The sequence below is a fragment of the Typha latifolia genome, chromosome 6, assembly GCF_019914945.1.
Source record: "Typha latifolia isolate L0001 chromosome 6, TyphaL0001v2, whole genome shotgun sequence".
In the NCBI taxonomy this organism is placed as follows: Eukaryota; Viridiplantae; Streptophyta; class Magnoliopsida; order Poales; family Typhaceae; genus Typha; species Typha latifolia.
This window is the reverse complement of record NC_133091.1, coordinates 5,458,662-5,474,294: the sequence shown is the minus strand read 5'-3', so window position 1 is coordinate 5,474,294 and position 15,633 is coordinate 5,458,662. Positions and strand designations below refer to the sequence as shown.

The following is a 15,633-nucleotide window of genomic DNA, read 5'->3' as shown; positions in this document are numbered from 1 at the left end:
GATCGTGGAGTTCCTCTAGTTACTGAACTAAATAAGGCCAACCTATTAAAAAGTAGTCTACAAAGCTTAGTTGGTTTTTGAGTTCTTTAGCATGAAATAGGCAAATGACACCTCTTAATTATAATAATTGGAGAGTTGTACCAAACTCTGTCAAAGATGATATATGGAAGATTGCTCATGAATAGGAAAACGAGAGAGAGAGAGAGAAGAAAAGTGGGAGAACTAATGGAGGGAAAAGACAGAGGACTTGATTGCAGTATGAGAAGAAGAAGAAGGGATGGAAGAGAATAAATGAAGGAAAAAAGAAAGATAGGTGGTGTCTTCAGAGGGAATGTAGAAGATAAGAGGATAAAACTATCCACTAAATAAATTAGGTTTTTTTAATGATATAGTCAAAAAGTACTGCTACATGCATTTGAGTTTTTGACTGTTTTTCTTTTTTCATGCGTCTCATTATCTTCAAAATATAAATATAAATCTAGGTGACTTTTGCTAAATCGGGTCTAGTTTAGCAAAATCGTTGAACCCTAAAATTTAGCTGGTTTGGTATTTAAGTTCTGAAGTGTACTTAACGTATAAAGAAATTGGTGGAGGTAAGTTTGGTCAAAAACTCTATACATTTCACATTACCAACTTATGATATGACTGCTCACAAAATGTTAATCAATGGGTATTTAGAGGATTAAAGTGTAATTAAATTTTAATATAACTAGGCTATCTCTATTTTTCTATATATATATATATAAAGTTTCTTCTATATGATGGCGAGGTTTTCGCATGTATTACCTATAGCAAGTTTCCAGCATTAGAAATTGCAGACAGACAGACGATCCTCTCTATGGTTTTTAAATTTCTTCCTAATAACTAGAGATAAGATATTGTGACATCGAATCTTGGTATTAGCTCGGCTTGGTTTAGTTTGATTGGCTTAGCAGTTAGCAGTGTTTGGCTCGGAGGTCTGATTCGACTGTGCGGTGACTTGGAGTAGCAGTTGTGTGTGATAATTGATTTATTTGTGATTCAATTAATTAAAAGATTGACTGAATTGTCCAAGGCCTAGGTGCTTTCTAAGAGGGACAGGCCGATATAGATATTTACTCGTGTTCGAATCCAAACATCCACAATCCGAGACGCCACGGATCGAATCCTCGTAGAAATCTTCTTCGTCCCTCTCATCCGAAACTCCAATTCCATCGCTCCCTCCCCTTTCAGAGATGAACGGGGGGCCTTCGGGATTCCGTAAGCACCTCCTTTTATTTCCCGGGAAATTTTGTTCTTCTTCTTCTTCTTCTTCTTCTTCTTCTTCGTCTTATTTCTCTTCGATGTAGACAACGCTCCTGTCACGAGAGCGTTCCTCCTCGTGTCGGCTGTGCTCACTATCGTCTTCGGAGTCCAGGGGCGTTCTCTTCGGCTCGGATTGTCCTACCAGGTGCCCTATTCACACCGTTTGCTGTTTCGGTTGACGGGTTGGTTGTTTCTTGCTGAATACGATAAGGGTTTTTGATTTTACCATTTGGGTGGTTGATGGATTGGAGAAGTCCAGCTTTGGAATGGTCCCAAAATTGTGTAAATATTTCCTCTAGTGTCATAGTAGAGGCATGAATTTGTTCTCTGACCAGCATTTGGAAGTGAAATAGTCTCAAAAACTTAGCTTCAAGGGCACTACGGAATGATGCTATGACTTACTAAGTTTAGATCTATAGCATTGGAAGTTGAATATGTACTATTTTGCTTGTATCGTTTACCTGTTGTTTAGGTTTACTGTCTATTGGTTATTTGAGTAGATAAAAGAATGATAGATAGATCTATGCTAGAAAATCTCCATGGTTATAAAGAAAAAACGAGGAACGCATACATGCCTACATCATTAAGGAGGAGGTTAGAAATTGTATTTGATTGGAGGCCTGGAATAATAGATAATATTGGTAGTAAAGTATGTAAATGTGGTGGATATTAAGAAGATCTGAACTCTGAAGAATCATGGAGGATTGAGTTACAAGGAATCTGAGAAGATTGTAGAAGGCATGCTATTCATAAAATGAAATCATCACTTGCTTTGTTGCATGAACTAGGACTTGGGGGGACTTTTTTCTGTAGATCCTTTCTTCACTTAGATTATTAAATATTTTCCTTGATAAATCTACAATACTTTGAAGAGTCATTTCAATTTCAAGTGTGACAATTCTTATATTTAATACTCCTTTTTCTTGTGGCAGAACCTTTCTGAAAACTTCCACATTTGGAGAATTTGTGCATCAGTATTTGCCTTTTCATCGACACCAGAGTTGATATTTGGATTATGCTTGCTTTACTATTTCAGGGTATTTGAGAGACAGATAGGGTCCAATAAATACACGGTAAGTAATGGCGACATTAAAAATATTTGTCACACTATTATAATTGTCAAATACTTTGTTTGAATAAATATATGGTACTTATCTTCTCTGCTTGTCGTTCAGAATAACTAATGAGGATTTGTGCAACTTGATACTTAAAACATAGACGTTACTTCATATCTTGTGCAAGTTAATTAAGTGATATTCACCATTATTTGGCTGCTGCTCCAAATTGGTTTCTTGCTTATCATATGCTGCTGGAATTTGCAGGTCTTTCTTTTATTCTCTCTGATAGTATCGTCACTATTTGAGATCCTTGCTATGGTGCTTCTTAAAGGTACTAGTGTTTGTCAACTTGCTAGCATGTACCATATCGACTTTGTATGATGAGATAATTTTCTTAAAGAACGATGTCTTTCAGCTTGTTGCTTGAGCAAATGGAGCGCTATGAGATCTGACTTTTTCTTGTTTTGTTGGCCATTACTTAATCAACATCCTCTTTCTTTTCTTCTAGTTTGTTACGAACTAGATTTGGACGTAAAAAAATTATGATATTTTTATGGCCGGTAGCCTCGGAATTTAGGGTTTTAATGAATTTTATTCACGTGAATCAGAGGTTGGGATGAAGAATTAAAAATAATATAGTGGAGGAAAGTTGAAATGGGGTAGAATTGTAATTATCCGACGTTGCGGCGGTTGTCGAAGGGTGGCAGGCCACCAAGGGTGGTGGTGGACTGTCGTAAGGTAGGGTGGCTTATGGAGGTGATGGTGACTATGAGTTGGAGGTAGATTAGGGTTCTAAGTTAGAAATACTCCTACGAAAATAAACGGCTATGATTAATTTACTTCTGCTTCTAAATTATTTTAATCTTACTCCTAAGATAGTCTAAGGTTAAAATGTAATTCTTAATTCTTCATTGGATGATTAAACAAAGGAATCCAACCCTTATATATATAAAGGTCGGATATAATGAGTCTTATTAGGATTAGCCTTAAAGGCTCGGCACGCCCCGTGCCGTGTCACTGGCACGTATTTAAAATACTTTTAATAAACTTTTTAGGATATTTAAAGATATTTTTCGGTTTTCGATATATCAATTTTTAGTTTTTAGTTGAAATATATATATTAAAAGTTTAAAACCTATATTATAATGTTTTATCTTTAGATTATTTTTATAAATGACATATTTATTAACTATAAAGTAATAGTTAAATATAAATATTATTTAACACATATTATGATTGAAGACATTCACTAAAACTAATATTAATGATTGAACACTTCATAATATAATTGAACACATAATATTAATTGATAATAGTTTAATAATTAAAATTAATATCTAGCTAAATATAAAATGATGAAGAGAATGAAATATTTTATTTGTCAGCATAAGAATAACACGAGAATTTTGCATTAAATACTGCCAATATATTTTAAAACTCATTCACTGATAGTATTGCTCGTTATAATGTTTTACATAGCCTTCATACAAAGAGAAATTTTATAATTCTCCTATGATATAATATGATATGATATGAATATTGAACATGCACGGGAATGAACGGCACCGATATAGGCACAGACACACCATAAGCATATGTAAATGGTAGATATAGAGTATAATAATGGTGTTCTAGCTCTAGTGAGTGTGATTGATATGATGGTAATTATGATGAACTTATATCATTTTGTAGGTACACCTCTCCTAATGTCCTGCTAACTACAAACTCAAGTTCTCTGTAAAAAGAATATCTCTATAAAAATGTTGTGTAATAGAGACGTATGTCTCATCTCTATTATCACTGCTACTAAGTTATTATCACTATCACCATCATCATCATTATCATTTCTAGTCTCATTATCATTAATTTCATCTAAGCCTTCTAAATGATCAATTGATCAGTTGATTTGATAATGACTAATAAAAATAGAAATTTTTTTTAAATAATGGCTCCATATGGCACAATGATTGGCATGGGGCTGTGCTGAACGGCACATAGCCGTGCCAGCCCGGCATGGTTTGGCACGGCATCCGTGCCGGTCGGCACGACTCGGCACGGGTTGGCATAGGGGTGTGCCACTGGCACACCCCGTGCCAAGTGCTGTGCCATTACTGGCACGGCCATCCATGGCTAATACGACTCGAACTAGGATTTGCCTTATAGGCTTATATGACTTAATTGAACTTGTCTTAAAGACTAACATAACTTAATTGGACTTACTTTAGAGGCTTACATGACTTAATTGAACTTATCTTTTGAGGCTTACATGACTTAACTATACTTGTCTTAAGGGTTTTTTTAAGAGATAAGCATACATCAATTAAAAGATAAATAAACTCAATTCATTGAGCCTAATATCTTCATGATGCGATCCGATCTGACCTGATTTATATCATAGCCTTGTCTACAAGGTGTTATTTGTGTAGGCTAGGTAAAGTATACAATAGATGGAATTACAGGGTTATTGGATTGATCTTGCTTGGCTTAAGTCTAGATTCTTATAACTGACTTAATTACCTTTTCTTTGTGGTAAAAATTTTCCTTAAGTCCAAAGGTGGTCTTTTCTAGAATCAAGACCACCTTCTTGTTGCAGGGATAACTATTCCCCGATGCTAGGACTTGCCCCTTTTTCCTATTGTGGATTAATACAATGGACCATTATTTGTTCTTGATGCTCCAATTTTCAGAAGAATCTAGTTCTTGATTTTGGTCTTGAACTCTTGCATATTTAACTTCGACATTTGGAGTTTTGATCCTTTTTTTTATCTCCTTTCATACACCTGAATCTGCATTGTATAGAAAGCTAAAACATTTCTACTTCATGAACAGCCAAATAACATCAGCAGGCTTACAATCCGTCAATTACCTTGTGAACATTGCTTTTGGGACTCAGCTCATATCTGGATGGTGTAAACATAGAAGATGCATCATGGTTTGAATTTGTGTTTTTGATTATTTCCGTTTTGCTTCCACTAATTTTGTTTTGGTTCTTTATGTTCTAGCTTTGGTGTGTCAGTTTAGTACCTTTTTAAGAGAAGAAGTTCTAGATATTCTAAACAATAATAGCATGAGAAAATAAGGAATAGTAGGAAAAAATTATAAGCCCCGTTTGCTTTGAGATTAAGGGAAAATCTAGAATTGCTCTAGATTCTTACTACTAAAATTGTATATCTAATCTAGAGTAAAATACTCTAATATTTACTTGTAATCTAGAATAGTGATGTCAATGATGGTTGTGCCGACCAACACGCCCTCGGCACGTCCCTGCATGCACTGGTATGCATTGACATGCTTTTAACATATTTTTAATAAAAGTTTTAGTGTATTTAAAGATGTTTTGAGTCTTGGACACGTATATCTTTGGCTTTTGGTTTGAATATATATATTAAAGCCTACTTTAGAGTTTTTTATCTTTAGATTATTTTTGTAATTGTTCTATTTTACTAAAGATATAGTAATAATCAAATAGAAACATTATTCAATAGATAATATGATTAAATATATTTATTAAAAATTAGTACTAATGATTAAACACTCCATAATATGATTGAAATAGAAAAAAGTAAAAAAAATCAGGCTCTATATGACATATCATGTTTGCCACATGATAAAAAAGGCCATAGAATAATTTAGATTTACCGCTCTAATGGATATGTTTTGAATCAATAAAATCTATTACAAACCTCACACAATCCGTGCCAGTCAGCACGGGCGACATGCACACCCGTGTCGGTCCGGCACGGCTCGGCATAGGGTGTGCCACTGGGTGACGTGTCACCATTGACACAACAAGTGTCGGTGGCTATGCCCCGTGCCGACCGACACGGCCATCATTGGGCAATGTAATAAATTACTTGTGATGTGACATAAAATTGAGATAAAATATAAATGGGAAGGAAAAATGACTCAAATACCTTTGATCTGACATAAATTTAAACTAAATTGTTCTTATTTATTGTATGTATGCAATGTAAAGTTATAGGCATGCATTGCATGCGCATAGATTTTATATGATGCATACTTGTAAATGTGTAATGAGATAGGTGGATAGTAAGAGAGGAGATAGGTAAGAAAATTGAGCAAAAAAATTGAACATGAAATTTTGTGGAATGAGATAGGTTGATGGTAGCTTGTTTGAAGTTTCACCTGAGACCAAATATTAATGGTTGAAACTTAATGAAAACGAAAGTCAAAACTCATTGGTTAAGGTTGAAACTATCAAGATTTCTAGTTTTAACATTTATTTTGAACCATAATAGGCTAAAACTATTCTATTTGGCATAACATTATTCATTTTTTTAAGGATCAAAACCGAAACCAACCAAAACCAAAACCGAAACTTTGAACAATGAGTTGGTAGGAGAGAGGTGAGAGGTTTTTTAAAATAACTTTAATCAAATCAAGGGTAAAATTATACTTGGGCTTATGTATGTAATAATTTAAATAGTATTTCTAATCTAGAATAGAGATATTTTGATGTTTCTTTTCTAATCTAGGATAGTGCTACCTAATCTAGAATAGGGAGAAAGATAATCCCGAAGCAAACAAGGGCATAAAGACCCACATAACATTATGAAACTAGTGAAAATACTGTTGACCATAGTCACTATGCGAATTTGACGAACCAAATTCATGTCAAATCCTATTTGAAATTTTCGTAAACACTCTTCTTTATCTTATTTTTCAATGCACTACACAAGATCTAATAGCATGCAATGATCTGAGTGATAGGGTTTGATAATGAGTTAGATACAACCAGTGTTTTCAAAGGCGGCTATAGCAAGGCGGCGACCCAATCGTCTAGCCATGCAACTAGGTGGCCTGCTAATGGCGGGCAGGCCGCCATTTGTCTTTTGGCGGCCCGCGTGGCCAGCTTAGTTGTTTCCTCCTCTCTTGATTGATGATAGCAAGCGATAGTAGTAACGGCGGCGGCAGCCGGCAAGTAACTCTTTTTTCTTCTCTTTTTCCTCTTCTCTTTCTTCTTTACTTCTTCCCTTTCACTCTCGGCGTTGGTGATGGTAAGCGGCAGCTAATGTGGTGATCGCCTTTTCTCTCTCTCAAAATGGGATTTCTCAAAGGAAGTCGGGAAGAACTGTCTCAAAAAAAGAAAAAATGGGAGAAGCTTTAAAAGGCCACGTGCTCACCCAAAAATCTCTCATTTTCACTAGTTGGCAAGCACCCATAGAGCAACTTTTATTAATTTTAAATGCATTAATAAAATATGTAAATATGTCTATATACTTATATATATGATATATTTGTAAATTATGATATTTTATTGTTGTGATTGTAAACTAGAAAAAAATTTATATATACTATATTAATATATGTATATATATCATATCATATCATATATAATTATTTTTTATTTTTTATTTTTTATATATTAAAAATACTAAACTGCCTTAGCACTTGGTGATGGGGTGACTGCCGGCCCACAACCGCCTTTCAATACATTGGTTACAACTATGCAAGATGTATTCAAGTCAAATCAATCTCGGAATCTAAAAATCCACTCAAATAAATTGTTGTTAGAGTTGTTTCGGTTGCTTTTTGATTCAGATGGGTTAAAATGCATCACATATTGGCATAGTGTCACGTATTCTGGCAAAATTCAAACCATGACCAGTATGAACCAATTGTGTGGAACTTAACTCTCTTTCAGAAGATAAGGACATTCTAATCATGTTGGTGCATACCCTTGTCTAGTAGTATTTTGATTTTTGAATATGGTTTCTTTTTCTTTCTTTTTTGTTGATCCTAGCACTGTGGGTTGCCCTTCATTTTATTGCCTTTTTGGAATTTGTATATCTCTTATTCATCGGATTCCCAAAAATTTTGGACAAAATTCTTGGTTGTTATTTTTACTGTTGTTTGACTTGTGGCACAGGATTCTTTTTTGTTCAAGTTCTTAGAGCATTTGAGTTTCTGTTCGCATACTAAAATATTTGTCTCAACATTTTTCTGTTTTCGGCAGATTCTACCTTAAGCCTACTTGCTTCTGGACCTTATGGTCTTATTTTTGCCTCGTTTGTGCCCTTTTATTTCAATATCCCTGTTACATCATGGTTCCGCATATTCAGCCTACACTTCAGCGATAAGTCATTCATATATATGGCAGGGCTTCAGGTTATCACCTTTCTCAGAATATCATTTTTTCCCAAGTAGTTTGTCTTATGTACTTATGTCATTTCTTTTTCTTTTCATTAGCTTCTTTTGTCATCATGGATATGGTCAATTCTACCTGGCATTTGTGGACTACTTGCTGGTTCCCTCTATTATATGAATGCCTTTGGCATCCGCAGTATAAAGGTTCTTTTATCTTATGCTCTTACTCGAGCTATGTATATGTATAATATGTTTCTGCAGTCTCCTTTCTCTAGCATTTAATTTTGTGGTCCTTGTGGTCACTCCTTTTGACTGTTTGTAAATTTGTATATATTTTTTATTTACTTTGCACATTTGTAACACTTGGAAAAACAAAATGACTGATCTCTAGCATCAAGGATCAGTTTTGAAAAAGTAGGTTGCTTGGGCTTTAGGCTTTGACAGTCCTATATTATTAACTATTATGGATTTCCGTGCTCCTGTCAGGAAAAAAAGGGCAACAGTATAAAGAGAATAGTGGATTCTGATAGTATTTGACCCAACATGTCTATCAAGTAATATCACAACAATTTTAATGGATAAAATGAGAAGAAATCAATAAACCACATCTCCAGAGGAAGATAGAGAAGAAAATACTTTATTTTCTACCCTAACTCATATACAGTAGCATATATGGAAGACTACAGTCTTCCAATCAAACTAATAACTAAGGAAAGAAATTAAACCCAAACCTAATCAAACTCTTAAAATAAATCAACTTAATCAATGATCAACATGGGCGTTCGAATGACCTAAAGGACTTTCGAATGCATCGACGAACTTTTCTTTTGACCAAAAGCATTCTGATCTTGTTCGAACGGCATGACAACCCTTGTTGTCAGGTGTTTGAATTCCTGGCTAGGTGTTCAAACGCCTGGCCCAAGATTTGTCCATTCTGACGAATCCCCTCCTCCCCCAGTTAGATGTTGTCTCGTTTGATAAGTTGACTCGAATGGAGCGATTAGACCTTAATTCCTATCTGATTCAATAATAAAGCAAATTACTTATGGTCTTTTCGTGTTACTTTTTTACTTAAGTCTCTTATAGAACCTTAATTAAGGATGCTCATCATCATTGAAGGTACCTCTAGATCTCTAAAAAGCTTGTTGATGATCAGTAATCCATTCTATAATACAAATAACTATTGGATTTTTCTGTGTCAGTTTAGTGGAAATTCATGAAGTTTGGGTATTCTGATATTTTAATTTGGAACTGGGCAGAATGTTCGTTTTGTTACCCTACCATCCTCAACTGTTGGTTAGATTTTAACTTAGGATGCTATTTGGAAAATTATAATCAAAGTAGAGAGTTTGTTTTGGATATGATGAAAATGTATGGTGTACAACATAGTAAGTCTAAAGTTTAGGGTATTAAATGTAAACTTCCCGAAATTTTAGTACTCGTGTATTGGATGTACAATCAGTTTAGTTGATTCAATGTTGGGTATTCAAATTTGCTTCCATATTCCATCATGGTTATCTCACACTCTAACGCTTATAATTTGTTTCATGAATAATGTTTTCCTAGTTGTGTTCTGATCTTTTCATTATCATATACACTCTTTTGACTTTGCATAAGGCAGAAAAGACTTTATATTCATGTATGAGATGGACAAGAAAATATAAGTTGAATTGTTTCCAGGTCTGATTATGATTTGCCTTATTTTTCATCATGATATTTTGGAGTGTAAAGTTTAAGAAGAATATGCAGTGCTTTTTTTCCTTTTTCTTTTCTTTAAACAGTTCTCTAAGAGTTTCACTTAAGAAGATAATATTGAGTTCTCAATTTCTCGTAATATAGCTTGTCTACTTTAAAATATTTCATCTATGTCCTCCCAGTGTTGTTTCACCTTCATCTACCTTGTGCCCATTTCAATATCATATACATTCTTTTAACTTTGCATTAGGCAAAGAAAACTTTAGATTCATATATTAGATGCACAATCAGTATAAGTTGATACAGTTGGCAGGTCTGATTATGACCTGGCTGGTATATCATCATGGTTATGTTGCCTTCATATACCTCGTGCCCATGTCAATATCATGAACATTCTTTTACTTTGTATCGGGCAAAAGTAAACTTTATATTTGTGTATTAGATGTACAATCAGTCTAAGTTGACATAGTTGCCAGGTCTGATTATGATCGGCCTGATACTCCATCATGTTTATCTCACACTATAGTGCTTCTGATTTGTTACATGAATAATCTTTTCCTAGATGTATAATGATAATTCAGTTGATGTAATATGTTTTACTGTTCTGAGAATTGGTAGCATTAGTTTTCTCAAGGTTTTCTCATCCTTTAATTGGATATGTAATATGTTTACAGTTCCCTGAGTCGGTAGCATCATTTTTCTCAAGGTCTTTGGCAAGCTCATCACGGACATCATCAAGTGGTAATATTTTGGGGAATATTTCTCCTTATGCTGGGCGTCCAGTTCAGGCAAGTCATCTGTCTTATTCTTTAGTAAAGTGAATATTGAAAATATTCATTTAAGCTACCATTTAAACGATCTTTATAAATATAAAAGGGAACTAACATTATTCATCTTCCTCCTCTCTTCTTTCACCATGCCTTCATTTGAATCAAGTTTCTAGTCTCCTATTATCTACGTAGATGTCTTGGTTTGTGTACTTTAGTGGTCTTGGTAGAATGTTTCTTATGCATAGTATTTAGTCCAATATAGAATAACTGACTGACATTTGTAGTGGGGCGTACAAAATGAGTAAACTTGTTTTCTGACATTGATCATTTTTTTCATATGCCTTGATAATGACATTATTGCAGGTTATCTAGAAGTTTGAGGAAATCCTAACATATAACTTTGGCAATTGGTCCAAACTCTATCATAATTCATAAATATTTGCTATTTGTGAATTATGATAGACTGTATGCTATGAAACACGGACATTTCAAATAGCATGCCGTGTCCGTGTCCGACACTCATTGGACACTCATTGGACACGTGTCGGATACTTCTACGACATATCCCATATTTAAAAAATTATAGAATAAATTCGGACACTCCTTAGACACTTTGACACTTTTGAGAAACTTTTTGAACATAAGATTTATCATGTACTATAAAAGTTGATAACATAAATTATTTATTTTAGGAAATTCTTGCATATGCTATAGAAATATAATGCAACAATCACAAGTTAGTACATACAAGAAAATTAATATTAATGTAAATTATTGTAAAATCACAAATTCGCTTATGTCATTCACTGTAGTTAAGTAATGGTAATTAGTTATTTATTCTCAAGTAGTTAGATATTTATTCTTATAATATAAAATTGTATTATCACGTATTAGCATTATCATTTTTGGCTTTGTAGTATTGTATACGTTTTGTTTTTCTCTCATGAATAATTTATGCATGCTTGTGTATTTATACTATAAGTTTAGAAAAATATATCTTTAAATGTATCGATAATATATATAATGCTTTTATTTATTTACTTTGCCATGTTCTAAACGTATCGTGTCCTGTTTCTTTAAGATTTGTCGTATCCCTATGTCCGTATCGTGTCGTATCCGTATCCCATAACCGTGTCTGTGCTTCTTAGACTGTATGTCTTCTTTAATTGCAGGTTATTTGCTATTCATAAATAGCTCATCAATCTCAATGGACTGTATGTCTTCTTTGATTGCCATATCATAGAAATAAATGAAATTGTCTGAACACCTGTTGTTTGGCCAAATAGCTTTCAGCCTCGATTACGCAAAACAAGTAGCTATTAATGATAAGTTGATAGCAGCCTTGTGTGAGTCTATTTCATTGTTCACTGAACCTACAGTACTTTGCTCACATTGCGATTTGGAATATTTCTGGCAGAGACATGAAGAATCGAAGTTAAAGGACATAGTGAATATAGAGAAAAAAAGTCAATACTATGAGATAAGATCATGATAATGTTATTAGGGGAAATTTGCGTTAACTCTCTGCCTTTTAAACTATTTAAGGTTTATAACTTCCATTTTCAATATTTATAAATCGAGCTCTACATTTTATTAAAAATGTGTAGAAAATATTCTGTCGTTAGATCAGTTAACTAAACTTAACCAAACTCCCTATGTTAAGTTAATTATATTAGGAAATTACAAAAATGCCCTCATCCAAGTTATACCAGTTATCCCAACTATACCCAAGCTAATTTACTCTCTTTCTTTTGCTTTCGGGTGTTTTTGCCTATGTTAGAAGAAATAAACTCATGCCCCAAAGAAAGAAGAAGAAGAAAGTAAGAGCATGTTACGCACTTTAGGAAAAAAAAATGTTTATAGTTGATGTAATATTCTTTTCGTATGTCATCTGTTTGAATAGTGTTAGTGTTAATCTGATAACCAGGTTATGTTTTTGCACATATTCGATAAAGGGTGTAAAACCAAATAGGTAAGGCAATATGTTAAATGGAAATATCCCTAATTAACATTTGCTCTACTCTGATATAGTGATATGGCATAATCTCTTTGAAATGCTGTAGGCATTCTCATGTTAAATAGTTCCCGTGATTTTGTTGCAGCGGAGCTATCAATCGACAACACACATTCCTGCTCCACTATCTGAAGCTTCTATTGCTACATTGGTATCAATGGGCTTTGACAGCAATGCTGCCAGGCAGGCACTCATGCGAGCAGGCAATGACATCAATGTAGCCACAAACATCCTACTTGAAGCACAGTCTAGGTAACAAATCCTCAGTGGTTCTCTCCTAGAATTACAAAGGATGTTACTTTCAGGGCAGAGACATAACACCACAGCTACGACAGAGGAAAACATTTGGATTGATATAGACTCAATTCTTTTGTCCTAGTTCACTCATCAGAGCTGGTTGATAGTCTTACTATATACTGGGAATTTCTCCAGAGAGGGAGGTAGGAAAAAAACAAATGCATGGATAGATGCTGATTCAATAGCGATGTAAGCAAATGGTTACCAATGTAAATTTTTTGTTGCCTTTTCGTGCTAGTTGGTTAGTGTATCATAAACAGACATTTCTCAGGCACCAATTTATAGACAGGATGTCATGCCCTTCGGGTGATACTTTACAAATGATTGGTCTGCTTGTTCAAATTATCTTTCATATATGCTTCCTTTTCTTTTCAAATATAACCAATTGCCCAGTTCTGTGAATGAGAAAGGGAACTATTCCATTTAGCCATTTCAGCGAACAGCTCCCATGCATGCTTCAAAACAAGCCCCTTCTCTCTCTCACTCACTCACAAAGGCCCCAAATCATAACACTCCCTCGCCAACCTAATACACTCCAACCAAAACAAGACCTCCGCATTCGGATCCCTCTCCACCACCACATCCCTCACCGTCACCTGCATTTCCTCCCTGTACACCCCAACCCTTCCCCTAACCCTAACCACCTCCCCCAGCCGCACCATCTCCGCCTGCTCCAGTGCCATCCCGGCCTTTATGTCGAGGTCGGACGGCTCGCGCCACCGCTTCCTGCCGAGGGAGTAGTGGTTGAGCCAGAGGACGCAGGGGACGCAACCGGAGCCGTCGTCGACGAGGAACTTTAAGAATTGTTCGCGGCGCTGGCGGCTGACGACGACGCCGAGGGTCTCGACGCAGGAGACGGGAGTCGAGTTGCGGGAGAAGGTGGGAGGTGTGGTGCGGTGGTTGACGAGAGAGAGGAGGTCGCAGGCCAGGAGCTTGAAGTGGACGGAGAGCGAACCCATGGAAAGAGGAAGAGATTTTCTTCCTTTTTTCTTTTTGTTTGCGAGGGAGGCAGGGAGTAGCTCTTCTGTGGGGCATTTGGTCGAACACCTTGGTTTGGAAGGCCATTGAAATGTTAAATTTGTACCTGTATTTGGGTCTAATCGAGGCCTAAAGCCTATTAAAACCATCAACCAAGATATTCCTGCTAGTATCCTTTATGTTGTTATCTAGTGATTTAGAATTTTTACATAATTGTCAATGAAAACTTTCAAAATATTATAATTTATCATTATATTTTTCAGAATATTATGACTGTCGCTGAAATGATTGGGCTCTTTAAAAAAATGCTTAGTTAAATATAAGATAAATATATATTTGACACATTACCGCTTTATATGTATCTATAAATTACACTGTATTTTCAATATTTATAAATTAAATCCTATGTTTTATCAAATATTATGAGCAAATTACGGCGAAAAGCCCTTCATTATTTAATTGGCAGAAATATCCCCCTTATTATCGAATTATAAATTTAGACTTTTTTAGTGATTTAGATTAATTTATCCTTTCTCTTACCTAACTCAACCGTTTAATCTTAATGCGCACATTGTTAACAATTAGAGCATATTTTTTTGCATAAGCGATACGTATAAATTTCATAGGTAATGCACGATGTTTTTTTTTAATTTTGATGCCCATATCATTGAAAATTGTGACGTACATTTTGCATAAACGATACATATATATTATATATGTGATACATGATATTTTTTTTTATAAAATCTCAATACACATATTATTAAAAATTAGAGCGTACATTTTGTATAAACGATACATATAATTTTTTTAGGATACGATAATATTTTGGAGATTTGTTAGGGCTAAATCAGTAAAAAAAAGTCCCAAAATTATAATTTGATAATGTGCAGCCTATTTCTGTAATTAGAAAAGTAAAAAGTTCTTTGCTGCAAATCGCTCCAAATATCGTATGTATAGTTTATATTTTTTTTATATGTCATATGTATTAAAATGATTAATCCAACCTACAGTATACTCTATAAATATTTGATACAACGTAAAGTAAAGCGTGAATTATAAATATTAAAAATATAGGGTGTAAATCACAAACATTTAATATCGTGTAAAATCCAAATTTTCTTAAATCTAACTAACCACAATTAAAACTAAATTTAGATTTAAAAACTATTTTGTACTTGTATAAATTACTCAAAGCTATTTAATATTACATGATATCCTCGTAAAAAAAGGAAAGATCTTATCTTATGAAAGAAAATCAAAATTAGTGATAAATTATTTACACTCTAAACTACACAAAACAATATATATATATATATATATATATATATATATATATATATATATATATTGTTAGATATCGAAGATCAAAAAGCGTAAAAAGCTCAAAAGAGATTGTACAAATTTGTATTGATAACCCCTCCCAAGT

At 34.2% G+C, this 15,633-nt stretch overlaps 2 protein-coding genes across 2 annotated transcripts; one reads left to right on the top strand and one right to left on the bottom strand.

Moving 5' to 3' along the window:
• Positions 1-1,095: 1,095 nt before the first annotated feature.
• Positions 1,096-13,547, top strand: LOC140791394 (rhomboid-like protein 20). Its single transcript, XM_073141951.1, has 8 exons — positions 1,096-1,239; positions 1,329-1,429; positions 2,217-2,357; positions 2,607-2,673; positions 8,320-8,471; positions 8,553-8,654; positions 10,820-10,933; positions 13,018-13,547. The coding sequence occupies exons 1-8, from the start codon at positions 1,215-1,217 to the stop codon at positions 13,183-13,185; spliced, it is 870 nt and encodes a 289-aa protein (XP_072998052.1). The 5' UTR covers positions 1,096-1,214; the 3' UTR covers positions 13,186-13,547.
• Positions 13,537-14,345, bottom strand: LOC140791395 (CST complex subunit STN1). The gene has a single exon (XM_073141952.1). It carries the CDS (start codon positions 14,183-14,185, stop codon positions 13,715-13,717), a length of 471 nt encoding a protein of 156 aa, XP_072998053.1. The 5' UTR covers positions 14,186-14,345; the 3' UTR covers positions 13,537-13,714.
• Positions 14,346-15,633: the final 1,288 nt, after the last annotated feature.

What these genes read in the sequence shown, in the direction of transcription:
- LOC140791394 (XM_073141951.1), top strand. Translation starts at nt 1,215, where the DNA reads ATGAACGGGGGGCCTTCGGGATTCC. An exon ending in TGCTATGGTGCTTCTTAAAG is followed by an intron (nt 2,674 to 8,319) that starts GTACTAGTGTTT and finishes TGTTTTCGGCAG; the next exon opens with ATTCTACCTTAAGCCTACTT. An exon ending in ATGCTGGGCGTCCAGTTCAG is followed by an intron (nt 10,934 to 13,017) that starts GCAAGTCATCTG and finishes ATTTTGTTGCAG; the next exon opens with CGGAGCTATCAATCGACAAC.
- LOC140791395 (XM_073141952.1), bottom strand. Translation starts at nt 14,185, where the DNA reads ATGGGTTCGCTCTCCGTCCACTTCAAGCTCCTGGCCTGCGACCTCCTC.